The 14,983-nt window shown below is 36.5% G+C and overlaps 1 protein-coding gene across 2 annotated transcripts in view; it reads right to left on the reverse strand.

Moving 5' to 3' along the window:
- Nucleotides 1-13,526, reverse strand: part of LOC126732640 (probable disease resistance protein At5g66910) — a 64,276-nt gene extending 50,750 nt beyond the window's left edge. The window contains exons 1-5 of one of the 2 annotated variants that reach the window (XM_050435616.1): nt 12,150-13,526; nt 11,008-11,411; nt 10,399-10,757; nt 9,649-9,860; nt 9,028-9,541 (exon numbers count right to left, since the gene is read on the reverse strand). In XM_050435616.1, the coding sequence (XP_050291573.1) occupies nt 9,028-9,541; nt 9,649-9,860; nt 10,399-10,757; nt 11,008-11,411; nt 12,150-13,161 (2,501 nt within the window). In that variant the 5' untranslated portion in view covers nt 13,162-13,526. The remainder of the gene's footprint in view (nt 1-9,027; nt 9,542-9,648; nt 9,861-10,398; nt 10,758-11,007; nt 11,412-12,149) is intronic. The other variant, XM_050435607.1, reaches the window with a different exon arrangement.
- Between the last annotated feature and the right edge of the window lie 1,457 nt (nt 13,527-14,983).

Here is a 14,983-nt window from a genome sequence, read left to right on the forward strand (position 1 = left end):
ATATCATTATCCTCCAACAATAAGCAACTGAGTTTTGCTAAAATTTTGTCACAATATTTAAATTTTCACAATGAATGATGCTATATGCTACAATTGAAACTCTTCGTCAAATACCTTAAAGTATACACAATGAAAATGTTTTCATTCATATTTTCATTTATACTTTCTTCTTTATCATTCTACATGAGTCTAAGTGCAATTTTTAGCTTAATTAGTTTTTAATGAACATCCATTTTAGGCAAGAAAAGGAGAGAGAGAGAGAGAGAGAGAGAGAGATAACAAAAGGCAAGGAAATAAAATACCTTATATTACCATTTCAACTTTCTAAACATTACTATCATCTAAAACTCAAAATATATGAAGAAAAATTTTGGGATGTTAAAATTTAGGAAGAGTATTTTAGACATTAAACAATGGAATATTTTAAGAAGCATAAGTTTTCACTAAAGTTTAATTAAGAGAATAACAATATGACATATTTTTTCTTTTTCCAAAATATTAAGGGGGATATCGCTTGATTTTAAAGTTAAAGGAGGAATTGTGAATTACCCTAAACATAAAGGATGAAAAGTATTTTAGTCCTAAGTTTGCGTGTGTGTGTGTGTGTGTGTGTAAAACTGTGTTTTTACTTAAAATGGTGTAGAAAGGAAAAAAAAATACAAAAAATCAACCTAATAAAAAACTGCTCTGGCATGAGGAAACATTGATTTGTTGAGGAGGAATAATGGGTCTTTTTTGGAGCAATTCTTGGAGTCTTGCCCTGATTTTTTTCACACATGGTAAGAAAAATCCAACATTCAACCTGTCAAAATTTGGATGCCAGATTCAATATATTTTATTTTTTATGATTTTCTGAAGCCGAAAAATAGGAAAAATCATTAAAAATTTCAAAAATGCTCGGAATGCCGAACCGCTTGTTGGAATCCTCCTCTAAAATCATGGAATGAATTTAGGGACACAAAAATGGAAAAAGGCACGAGCCAATTTTTCCGGAGGCAAAGAGTTTTTTTTTTTAGGGGGGGGGGGGATTTGGAGGAGGGGGGGGAGGGATAAATCGAAGCGACACAGGGCTCAATCTTAGCGGATCGTGACAACAAGGCCACTCTACCACTTACAATACCCCGTCACGTATTTAAGTCGTCTGCAAAGGATTCTACCTGCCGCTCGGTGGGAATTATACTTCATGGCGGCCCACGCGGCTCGAATACATTAAACAATAATTTTGTCTCAACAAAAACTTACTAATAAAAAAAATTCTAGAAACATAGAATGACACAACATTTTCATAATACTTTTATAACATAATCTTTTAACCCCTTTAAAAAAAAAAATTAATAGCTTAAACAACATCAATAATTATTAGCCTAAATAACCCAAACAAAAACAAGACTAATTTGAGTCCTAAATAAGTTTATCGGTACTAATGGAAGCAGCCCCTCTCTTGTCCTAGTTCGTAGAATTAGCCATTTTCCTTCGTGTAAGGTTTTTTGAGTCTCTTATGTAACACTGTTGCTTGTAGGTTTTTTGGGAATCTTTTCTGGGGTTATGGGAAACACTGAGTGTCGTTGAGATTTCTCTTTTGGCTGATAATCTTTTGGGCAATAATGGATACATGTACGCAATGTTGGGAGAATATGTCTTTGAATGATAGGGAAGGTGGTGAATTTCAATTTGATGAGGAAACAGATTTGTCAAACCGCACTATCGCAGCAAAATTCCTCACAAGATGAGCGTTGAATACAGAGGCTATTATTAGGACCTCCAATCCCATTTGGAGGTCAAAAAATGGTTTCAAGGTACGTAATGTTGGAATCCACGTACTATTATTTTTGTTCGATAATGAAGAAGAAGTGGAGAAAATTTTCGATGGGGAACCATGGAGTTTTGACAAACAATTGGTGATGATCCAACGATATGACCATAGCATAACTATCAAGGATTTAGTCTTTGACAAGGTCTTGTTGTGGGTGCAAGTCCATGATATACCAATCAAATTCCAGAGTGGGATGTAGTTGAGAAGCTGTGCGAAGCTGTGGGAGAAGTCAAGAGGGAGGTGAGTCAAAAGGAAGTTAAACAGGGTGAAGTCATGAGAATTAGGGTTCGGGTTAATGTTAATCTCCCCTTATGCCGTGGTAGAGTTTTCACACGAAAGAATGGAGTAATAGGTTGGATATCTTTCAAATACAAACGCCTCCCTAATGTGTATTACTGGTGTGGCTGTCTAAACCACTTTGACAAGGACTGTGAACGCTAAATACAGAGCAATGGAACCTTGCAACCGAAAGATCAAGAGTATGGGCCATGGTTATGTGCTGCTCCATTGCCCACACACAAGAACTCTATGATCGTAGTCCCAGGATACTATAAAGAAAAAAAGAAGGAGCTTAAGGCGAAGCGAAGGAAGCAGGAGAGCTCTAGTTCGAAAGCAATGACAACGATGGCATAGGGTGGGACCCAAGGAGGCGGAATTAAGGAGTTTCAGTTACAAAATCCTGCATTAAAGGCAAAACTAACTATGGGTGTTACTAAATTCAATAAGGAAATGGATGCTAGCCTAGACCTGCAATCCATCGGGGTTAAAGCCGGGAATCAAGGGGAGTATTTCAAGGAGAAGATAAATGAGATTGATCAGGAGTTAAGGAAATTTGATTTATAAAATGATACTCTTTATGGAGAAGCCGTTACTACTAAAGCACTAAGGATCTTGAGGTGTAGGAGTAATAAGGCGGCGCCAAAAGTAGAAAACGTGCAACCTACTTTGAAATCACGTGACCTGTTAAGTGAGCATACCCATCACGTGCTTTATCCGAGAAAAACACTAAGCTAGCTAAGTCTCACATGCCACTTACACAAACAAACCCTAATTCAGATACAATAGTGGGTATCACGATCCTTGCTCCAACATGGAAAAGAATTCGTCTGGAAAAAAAGCCAGAAATCCATGAAATCCTATCACCATCAACATTGAAGCGGGTTGGTTTAGACATTGATAATCATGAGTTACCAAAGAAGAAGAAAACGATTTCACATGATGATCGGAAAACTCCTATCCTATTGGTAGAGGCTGATGTTCAACCCTTCCAGCAAAGATGAATATCCTATGTTGGAACTATTGTGGGCTTGGGAACCCACAGACAGAGCAAGAGCTTGGTGATTTGATATGGGCACAAGCTCCCTCAGTCGTGTTCTTAGCCAAAACATGGCTCGATAAAGCTAGGGTAGAAACTATCAAGGTCCGATATAAATTTGGTGGAATGATCGAAGTGTCAAGAGTCAACAAAGAAGGGGTGTGGCTGTTTTTTGGAAGGCAGAGTGCAATTTTGAAGTTGACACATACTCCCTTAATCACATTGATGCTATTGTGAATAAGGGAAAGGAAAACAAATGGAGACTTATAGGATTCTATGGAAATCTAGACACAAACCTTCAACATGAAACATGGGAAAAGCTAAGAAGATTGAAGAACAAATATTCGATCTCGTGGGTGTGTGCGGAGGATTTCAATGAAATAGCCAAGGCACATAAGAAATTGGGAGGTAGGCCAAGGCCAGTCAAACAAATGGAAGCATTTAGAGATGTGGATGAGTGTGGCTTCAAAGACTTGGGTTTTATAGGGGGTAAATATACTTGGTGCAAAAGCTATGGAAAGAATAATATAATTTGGGAAAGGTTGGATAGAGCAATGGCCACTACGGATTGGATTGAGCTTTTTTTGGCTACAAAGGTTGTTCATTTGGAGTGTGGTTCATTAGATCACAAATCTATAATAATCATGCCAAAAGGTATTTAAAAGAAACAAAGGAAGCCTTGGAGATTTGAACAAATGTGGCTAAAGGACCCGGGGTGTAAAGACATTGTTGAATCGGCTTGGGGCAGAATTATGGTAAGGGGTCCGATGGAACAAGTGGAGGGTAAGATTTAGGAGTGCCAAGCAAAACTAACTTAATGGAGCCGGTTGAGTTTTGGAAACATTACTTGGTTGTTAAAAGAAAAAAAAAAGAGCAGCTAAGGAAGGCCGAAGAATTAGCAATTAGGGGTGGTTTAGTGGGGAAGGTGAGCCAATTGAAATGGGAGATAAATGGTTTACTGATCAAAGAAGAAAAAAAGTGGAGACAAAGGTCAAGGACTTTATGGTTGCATAAGGGGGACCAAAATACATGCTTTTTCCATAATCAAGCATCACACAGGTATAGGAGGAATCAGATTAAGGAGTTGCAAAATTCTAGAGGAGAGAGATGTGCAAGGATGAAAAGGATATTGCTCAAATTTTAATTACCCACTACTAGGAGCTGTTCCATTCGGCCAACCTAGAAAATTTTGAGCATATTCTGTCAGCAATTCCTACATAGTCACACCAGAGCTAAACAATATGTTAAGTGCGGAATTTGTGAAGGAGGAGGCTGATGAAGCTTTGAAGCAAATGGATCCTCTAAAAGCACCTGGACTAGATGGGCTTCCTCCACTCTTCTTCCAAAAGTTTTGGCCAACTATTGATCACAAGTGGTCCGCACTTGTCTTAAATCAGGTTCCATCTCATCCACTTTAAATCGTACTTTTATAACTCTTATTCCAAAAGTTAAAAATCCATCTAGAGTTTCAAATTTTTGTCCTATTGCTCTTTGTAATATTATTTACAAATTGTTTTCTAAGGTTGTTGCAAATAGACTTAAAAAAGTATTACCTTTCATTATTTCTAAATCACAAAGTGCGTTTTAGTCAAATAAAGCTATTTCAGATAATATCTTGGTGGCTTTTGAGTTGCTACATCAGATGAAGACTCAGAAATAAAAAAAAGGCAGACTTTATGACTCTAAAGCTGGATATAAACAAGGTATATGACAAAGTTGAATGGAGGTTCTTGACGGAAATTATGAGAAAAATGGATTTTTGTGAATCTTGGATAGCCATTATCTATGAATGTGTCAGCATAGTCTCCTATTCTATCATTGTAAATGGAGAACCAAAAGGGAATATCTACCCTACAAGGGGAATAACACAAGGGGATCCTCTCTCCCCATGTCCCTTTCTTTTGTGCTTTGAAGGACTGAACAAAAGAAATTCCTCCATAAGAGGGTATTCTTTATGTAAGAATGGACCTCGAATAACTCACCTTTTTTTTGTAGATGATAGTTTGCTATTCTGTCGAGCAAGAATGGAAGAATTATAAGTGATCTAAAATATCCTATCGGTGTATGAAAAAGCATCAGGGCAACAAGTTAACCGAGGCAAGACCACCTTGTTTTTCAGCAAAGCTATCGTTGAAGAAACAAAAAGAGAGATACCTACTTTTCTAGGAGTGCAAGATTAAGGAATATGAAAAATATCTTGATTTACTAGTTGTGGTTGGGAGGAAAAAAAAGGCAAGCCTAAATTACATAAAGGAGAGAGTGTGGAGCAAACTACAAGGATGGAAGGAAAAGCTCCTATCCCAAGCCAGAAGAGAGGTTTTGCTAAAAGTGGTAATCCAAGCTATCCCTACTTTCACCATGAGTTCCTTCAAGTTGCCAGTGGATCTTTGTAAAGACATTGAGATGCAAATCTGAAAGTTTTGATGGGGTGAGCATGGAGGTCAAAGAAAAATTCATTAGAAAAATTGGGAAACTCTTTGCAAGACAAAGGCCGATGGAGGAATGGGATTCAAATATTTGGTTAGGTTCAATGAAGTAATGCTAGCTAAACAGGTATGGAGGTTAGCAATGGATAGAACATCATTGTTGTATAAGGTGTTTAGTGCCAAGTATTTCTTGTCACGTTCAATTTTTTATGCAAAGATGGCCAAAGGCTCCTATGCTTGGCAAAGTATCCTCAAGGCAAGGCAGGTGGTGGAGAAAGGGATGATATAGAGAATTGGAGATGGAAAAAAATAAAATATTTAAAATAAAATAAAAAACTAGGATTTTTCATGATAACTGGATCCCTGGCGTTTTCCCACTGAAGGCAACACTTGAAGTCAAGAATTCCTAGATGATAGCATGGTCTCTAGCCTCATTGATGCTGAAACAGGGGAGTGGAATGGCCAACTAATTGATCAACTCATTTCTCCATTTTTGGTGCAAAGAATAAATGCCATACCTCTGTGCAAGACAAGTCAAGAAGATTGTATAGTATGGCCACAAAGTAGTGATGGAAATTACACGGTGAAAACTGGGTATTAGCTCCTCGACGAAATGGAAAATAAAGAAGTAGCTTCCGGTTCAGATCAGTCCGCACAGAGAAGCTTCTGGAATGGCATTTGGAAGCTCAACATCCCAAAGAAAATGCAAAATCTTTGCTAGCGAGCTTGCAACGAGGCACTTCCGATGGTAGAGAATCTGTACAAGAGAACAATTCTGGACTCGCCTTTATGTTCTTCATGTGGCAAGGCAAACGAGACAGTGTTCCAAGCTTTATGGGAGTGCGAAAAAATCCCCGCCACATGGGGCCCTGACTTCAACAGCCTCCGGAAACTACCCTATCAACCATTGATAGTGATGGACCTGATATGCAGACTTGGACAAAAGGGACGGAAGGTGGAGTTATTCACGGTGATGGCTTGGTTCATTTGGTGTAGAAGAAATAAATGTCACTTCAATGAGCCTAGCATACCAGTGGATAAGCTACTTGAGGCTGCCTTAAAGTCCTTATCAGAGTTTCAAAGCAAGCAGCCCGTTGGTACTACACACCAGAAACCAGCAGTGCCCAAATGGCAACCAGCACCAAAGGATACCTACAAAATAAATTATGACAGCACAATATTTTCGAAGTTAGAGGAAGCGGGTATTGGTCTTGTGATCAAAAATGAAAGGAGCGAGGTGATGGCATCCTTGGCTGAGATGGTGAACAAACCATCGGGAGGGGTGGAAGCTATAGAAGCCATGGCAGTTTGAAGGGCAGTTTTGTTGGCAATGGAGTTGGGTTTTCAGCAGTGTGTTGTTGAAGGAGATTCAGGAATTGTGTTCAAAGCTTTATCAAGAGAAGGTTCTGATCGATCAGGTTTTGGTCATATTATAAAAGATTGTTAGACTATAATGGGTTTACTAAAACCTGTTCTTTCTCTCATGTTAAAAGAAAGGGCAATGGGGTTGTCCATGCCTTAGCTAGGAGAGCAAAGAAATCTTTTCCTCTTTTAGTGTGGATGGAATCTGTTCTGCCAGACATTTCCTTTTTAGTTCACATTGATGTAATCCCTTAAGTTTGTGTTTTAATAAAACCACATGGATTTATCTTTTCTCAAAAAAGAAAAAGAAAAAAAAAAAAAAGACTAGACTAAACAACAATAAGAAGTGAACAAATTATTCAACAAATTAAATGCCTATTTAAAAACAAAAAGATAAAAATTTCTCATCATTCAAATTTGTAACTCATTTAGCCATTCAATAAAAATAATTCATAATTTCATTTTTCCAAAAAAAAAATGTATCAAGAGAAATATTGTAGTTCATGAGTTCTTCTTGGTGGCAACAGTAATTATACTCTTTTTGGCTTTGTAGTTGCAATGGTTTTTCTTTCCTTAGCAACTCGACTTTTAGTTGTAGCAAATATTATCCCTCTCTATCTCCATTTTACTCTTCTATATATATTATCATTTTAAAATTTTTCACTTTATAATTCTCATCTCAACATTCTTAATTACATTTTTATTTATTATCAATACTTTTTTTTTTTTCTCTTTGTTAGTAGAAAGAAATTGTAATACTTTAAATATTTGCACTCTTTTTAAGAAACTGATATATTCAAGTTATTTCTTTATTAGATTTCATATAATTTAAATTTCTTGGTGGCATCATAAAAAAAATTCTAAAGCTGCTGCTCCTCCTATAACAATAAGGGAGTGTTTGTTTGGGATGAAATAAGGTGGATGTAAAATTTTGGAGGAAAAATGGAAATAAAAACTTTTTTGAAGTGTTTTTGGTTGAGTAGGGAAGAAGGAAAATAAATAGTAAGATGTGGGTGTTTTCCCCCTGGCCCAACAAAAAGTTCTCCCCAAAATGATAGGGAGAAAACTCAGTGGGAGAAGCTCATGAAATGAGCTTTCAAAAATACCCCTCACATTGGATTCCACCTCCAACATGTTGGCTTTCTTTCTTTTTCTTTTTTTTTTTTTTTTTAATTTACTTTAATGAAGTGTCCATCTACACATAATTTTTTTAAAAGTATAATAGGTTACTTTTTGTTTTATTTAATAGGGATATGATGGTAAATTTATACAAACTTTATTTTCAACTAAATAAAAAAGTTTTCTATTCCTCCACTTTTCTACCCTTTTGACCAAACACAAATAAGAGAAACTAAATACTTTTCTATCCTTCTACTTTTTCATCTCCTTTCTGTTCTCTATCCTCTCAATTTTCATCATCTCAACCAACATACCCTAAATTAGAAAAAGAGGAGAAAATGAGCTAACAAAGTGTATGTTCAAGTTCTCCAAGGAAAAAGGCTTTACTAAATGAATTTTACAAGTTCTTTTTCCACGTAACCATACATAATGAAAACTATGCATTCACATCCCTCAGCATTAAATTTCCCAATACTTTTAAGGGGTACATATAATATATCTACAACTGCAACTCCTAAAAAACATTTCCTTTTTTGAGTGTACTAAGCCACTTATTTCATGATCTTTACAAAAGAAAAAAAAAAAGGACAAAAGAACAAAGAACGGAAGAGAACAATATCAAATAATAAACCTACAAAATTTTTCAAGAAGAAACTGGCCTCCACAATCATTATTTGGGAAGCCAATTCAAGTTGATATCTTTCTTAACCACTTTTACCTTTAAATTTGAGAGGAATTCCTTGAAAGGCTCCCATAACTTGGCCCTCTCTTCGTCACATACCACACGCTTCAACTGTTGAAGCTCCATAATTGATGGTGGCAATTGATTCCGCAACCTCAAGCACTCTTTCATGTGGAACTCTGTTAAACTATGCAACTCACCAATGTCTTTTGGCAACTTGCAAATGTTTAGGCAGTCAGATATATCAAGAATGCTCAACTTATGGAGACTTTTGATTGAATCTGGCAACTTTGACAATTCAGTACAAGACCTAAGTCTTAGCACTTCTAAATTTGTTAAGTTTCCAATTCTTTCGGGCAGTAAAGGCAACTTATGACAATTGGAGATCCTAAGTTTTTTCAGGGGGAGAACCTCACACAACCATCCAGGCAATTCCACCAAATCATTGCAATAGTCAATGTTTATCTCCATTAGATTTGGCAATGAATCTAAAACCTTTATGGTTGAATTCCCAAAAGCTTGACCAATATTACACATAAATAAAGATAATTTCTTCAAACTCCTCAATAAAACAAGGGTATTGCATAGGGAAGGAATTGAAACCTTCTCTAATCTAATTCTCGTTAGATTGGGGAGGGACCTGAGTAGCTGAAAATTGCTTAATTCAGCAGGAAAGAAACCATAATTAGTGACAACTATAACCTTGAGTTTAACCATTTTCTCCACAAACTCGGGTAAGGCATAATTCCTTGTTTGAAAATTCAGAACTAAAGCCTCAACTTCGGGTACTTGAATGTTGCACCAACTTGATGAAAACAATTCATCTGCAAGAAAAATATTCTATATGGTGTAAAAATATACTCAATTTTAGGTTACATTGCATGTGTGCAAGTTTGTGTGTGTATCTCTGTTAGGGAGAAAATTAACCAACCAGTTGAGATAGATAATAGGCGTGCATTAATGAGTGGTTGCTTCTGTTCCGTCCACCACTTTGGTGGATTGTTTCCCCTGATGTCCACAATTAGTCTTTTCCTTTGTAGTACTGGCTCCTGGTTGCTTAGATGGATAGCTAGGTCTCTGAGAACATCATGTTGTGTGATAAAGTCTTCATTGTAATAGTAGTCGATCTGAGTTTCATCTTTCCTAGTGATTGCACAAAGTATAAGCTTAGAAGAGATTCAAATTCTTACAGTCCTCACATAATAAAAATATGAATTCCATGATATTCAAACAAAGATAAAGATAGGATAACAAATCCAAGGGAATTTGACACAAACAGTTTCCATCCATAACAGTTGAAATCAAATGGTTATAAGAAGCAAAAAGGCATTCTGTCTACTAAAAGTTGGAATTCTGTTCTTTTCTTGGGCAGAGCAATTGGAGCCCCTTATTGTTTCTGGTTTGATATAAGTTTCCTTCTCTCTATATATTTGTAGTAATCACCTTTAGCATCATTGGTATAAAACAATTCTACATTGGCCCATGACATTTCAAAGAAGCTACAATAATATATTATCAATTGTGATAAGAAGTTAATCAAACTGGAAGACATAACGTAATATTTTGGGCCTCAGGTCGTTTATAGAGTTATATCCTATAACAACTAGCAACTAGAAATGATTACATGAAGAATTTATATTCTACTAGAAAATCACGCTTCAGAAATTAAAAACTTTCAAACCTTGTCATTTCAAGACTAGCCAAATTCCGATTGTGGAGTTCAAGCAAATTGGTAATTGCATGGACATCTTTTTCGCTTGGTTCATGTAATTCTGTCCACATATCAATGAGGGCAGTAGCAGAGATCCTTTGGTCTTCAGGAAATGAACCTAGGTCCATGAAATACTCTTTGAGGGTCTTGTCAGCAGAAAATTCTAGGCTTTTTTGGAGACAATCAAGCACATCTGCATCAGAGTCAAAAATAGAATGACCCTCGGACCATTTTGTTAGTTTACTGAGCCAAACATCTGCAAGTTGCCCACGGAGTGAACCACCAATCACCTTAAGGGCTATTGGCAACCCCCCACAACTGCTTACAAACTGCAATTCAAGGAACCATATAAAATCAGTTGTTGTCTATAGGTTAAAGGGTAATAATATTGGCCATGATTTTAGTTGTCTAAACCACACTTTGTTCAGAAGTATGACATTGTCGGAAACAAAACAAACAAGCTTAAATGTATGTGCAAGTATGAAAACATGATTTTGGCAGGTATATAGGCTATCATGCACCCATCAACACAAGAATATATATATATATATATATATATAAAATAGATTGACAGGGTACCTTTTCGATATATTCTTCTGGAATGTCAGAGCTCTCGTCTTGGTCTTGCAATGATGCTGAGTAACAAAAAAGACTCATGGCATCTACACGATTTAATGGATTTAATTTATATCTATATGGAAATCTTGGAAATGCAGTTCTTGAAGTCACCACAATCTTGTAATCAGGAATATTAAACATGAACTTCTCAATAAGGGATTCTGATCCGGGCCAGACATCATCCAATATCAACAATATAGGTTGTCTAATTTCATCCAGCAGTTGCTCTAGCTGGTCAATTGCTTCTTCATCACTTTGAAACTCAAGACACTCCTCACCATTATGCTTAAACAGTTTTTGTACCATGCCCGTCAGGTTGGGAGCTTGTGAAACGTTGACAAAAAATATTTTTTCCCCATATATGTCTATCCAAACACAATGCAGTTAGAAAGCTGCCAGAAAGGAACATTTCATGTCTAATAACTTTATACATCTACATACAAAGTGGTGAAGCGAAATGAACAGAATTCCCAACCCAGAAAAGGGTAAGAAGTGAGCAAAAGCAATTTTCTACCAATCATGAAGATAAGAAAATTTTTGTCTCCTTACATTTTCTTGATTACTACTCCTTCTTAAGGAAGTAGTTCCAAAGGATGAAGTATGCCAAAAGCACTGCTATGACTATTGAAAGGACTAAAAGAAAAGAATGAAAATATATAGCAATGGCCTATCATATCTTACCTCAAGAGACATGCATTTTTTTTTTTTTTACATAATGTAATTCAATTCGTTTACATCAATTGAAATCTTAATGTGTGAATGAAGTATTCACATTTGTTCCAATTATAGTTTAACGTATAATAATGAATCAATGGTACATTTTAGGATTCATCCCTACGCATTTTGTTTTTTAAACTACCTAACTGTTTACTTTTACCAAAAACTATCCACATACTATCACAATTTAATTATTTAACTAAAATAATCTCTTATTATGGAGATTTTCACAATCGTTAAAATCTTCAAATGGGTTATATCACTGTCATCACTTTTATAGTTTTATTATGTACCACTCAATCACAGCAAGACATGTTAGTAGTGATGAACTCTGTATTCAGTAGAATTATTTTGCTTGCCAAGAGGTTTAATGTGAGAAAGAGTACCTTTAATATCCTTATCCCAAAAAAGCATTTTGACGAGTGTGGTCTTCCCGCAACCTCCAAGAGCAGTCAATAGAAGAAGCGGCTCCTTTTTATTAGACAGTAGCTGCTTCAACTCCTTCAAAGGCAAATCCAACCCAACAATATCATCCCGGGGTTTAGGCACCGACAGTGTCCGTGACCTAAATCTCATCCTTACGTCAGAATTGTCCAAACGCTCCAAAACACGATCCACCTTACCCGAAGTCTCCAACGCAATGCCTGTGTTCTGATCCACCTTGGCCGAAGTCTCCAACGCAATGCTTGTGTTCTGATCCACCTTGGCCGAAGTCTCCACCGCAATGTTTGTGTTCTGATCCACCTTGGCCGAAGTCTCCAACGCAATGGTTGTGTTCTGATCCACCTTGGCCGAAGTCTCCACCGCAATGGTTGTGTTCTGATCCACCTTGGCCGAAGTCTCCACCGAAATGTTTGTGTTCTGATCCACCTTGGCCGAAGTCTCCAACGCAATGCTTGTGTTCTGATCCACCTTGGCCGAAGTCTCCACCGCAATGTTTGTGTTCTGATCCACCTTGGCCGAAGTCTCCAACGCAATGCTTGTGTTCTGATTCAGCTTGTTCAAAGTCTCCAACCCAGTCCCTGCGATCTGTAATATCAAATCAACACGACAGAATGTTTCAATGGCATCGTTCAACTCCGAAAGTTTGCTTGCATAATGGGATTTGAAACAGTAGTTCCAACACTGGATTTTGGAGCACTTGCGAACCAGCTTCGCACCCTTCTTCATTTGTTCTGTCAAGATCTCTGTTTCCCTTTCTGGGCGATGAAGAGCTAGGTTTAATTCTTTTATCTTTTGGACCTGTGGTGCTATACGATCTAGCGTGGATTCTAAGTCTCTAAGAATGGATTTGAACATAATGGCTTGGCCTACAACATTCCTAACCGCTTCATGCAAAATAGTAAATCCCTCTCCAAAAGCTGCCCCCACAAGAGCCCCTGTAACAGGATCTGCCATATCTACCAAACTATGCCAAAAATTTTTATTAAGAAAAAAAAAAAAAAAAAAAGGGACACCAATATATCTTTGCTTGGATGAATTAGATTTTCATTCAAACAAATGAAAGTACAGAGAAAACGCTCAAGAGGCTGCTGGACATTCTTGTATTTGTTCTGCTCTCAGCTTTAATTGATGCAAAACAATCTGAGAAAGAGAAGAATTTGTAATGCTTCTTGAGCCTCTATTCTGGGTGGGAACAAGTTGACTATATGACTTCCGAGTCTACTCTAGTCGTCTAATATGATTAACAACTAAGCAAAAGGAAATTAAGGGGTAATTTCTTGGGAAAGTGAATGGAAGTTTCTTTTTCTTCTCTTTTTTTTTTTTTTTTTTTTTTTTTTCTTTTTCTTAGAGAACGCTATACATATCATATGGACACTCTGTTGTTCAGTAAGGCTTGCCCTTATCTCGTGCGGAGCATAGGGAAGGGAACGTCAAACAAAGTCGAAGGTGAGGCCATCAAGGCCAGCTTATAGGGCAGATGGATGGAGGGCGACGGTAGTGCGCAGCCCAGCCCAAAAAGCACGGCAAAATATTATGAAGTGAGCAGGATAGACCTTAACATCAAGATTCAAGAATAATGATCCTAGGCCTAATGGTTCCAAAAGAAGTGAGGGAAAGAAAAGAAATATTATGAACTTAAATGTCATTACCAAAAATATAGGAAACTTAAATGTCAAAATATATTTTTAGTCCCTCAAATTTAAAAATTGATTGTCTTTAATTCCAATATTTCAAATGAACGCTTTAGGTTCATAAAGTTAAAAAAAAAAAAAAAAATGAGTTCTTTTACTTCTAGTACTTTTTTTTGTACGTGATTAACAAAGTAATGAGGCGACTTATTTTTAATTACATCTATTTTTTTATTAAAAATAAATACACAGTAACTTTAGATAATTCAAATCTGTATTTCAGCCCCGATTTAACACTCCCTCAATTTGAGCCCAAAGCGACTGTGGTCTGAAATCACATTTGGCTTCAGGTATGATTTTTTGAGGATCCATCTTCTTTGTGTGATTTTATGCTTTTAAGAATTATTGAAATTCTAATTAATTGGTAGTTATTTTATGAAGATTTTTTTTTAATCAAAGAAGCTTAATTCTGTTAGGAAGAGTATTTGGGAAAGAAAGAATTGAAAGCAATATGAAGTACATAAGGGTGTAAATTGCTTCTTAATGGCTGGAAATCAACAATATGGATGGAGAGTGGAGGTTATAGTTCTGACCCTTGATCCACATCGCATGCTATAGTTTTTCTTGAATAATCACATGCCACACCGCAAAACATAAAGAAATTGAGCTGGGCCTGAGAACTGGTGTCCATTCATAGCAGGTACTTGAAGCTAAAAAATAAATTAAAAAAAAAAAAAAAAGAGGACCACAATTCGAAATTATGTCTTAAATATGAGTTTGGATAGGGTAGAGCCACTGCGTGTTTTTTTTTTTAATGACACGTCACTGAAAATAGGCCATTTTGTTTCTCTATTAACCTGTGTATATAAGAAAATTAAAGAAACCATATGGAAAAACTAATAGAACTTATTTTTTAAACCTTATGGTAATAAAACCTCTCATCAAAAACATCAAGGTCTAATAAAAGCACTCAATGTATAGACTTTAAGGGCCGACACTGTATTATGGCCTAACTTAAAACTTTGGCAAGGAGCAAGGGTTAGAATAGTTTTGAAATTAACCAAACAACAAAATCTTGAATGGATAAGCTCACAAAGATCACTACACATCATCAAAACAACCAGGGTGGACTCAATATAGTTTAAGGT

Source organism: Quercus robur, chromosome 1 (genome assembly GCF_932294415.1).
Source record: "Quercus robur chromosome 1, dhQueRobu3.1, whole genome shotgun sequence".
NCBI lineage: Eukaryota > Viridiplantae > Streptophyta > Magnoliopsida > Fagales > Fagaceae > Quercus > Quercus robur.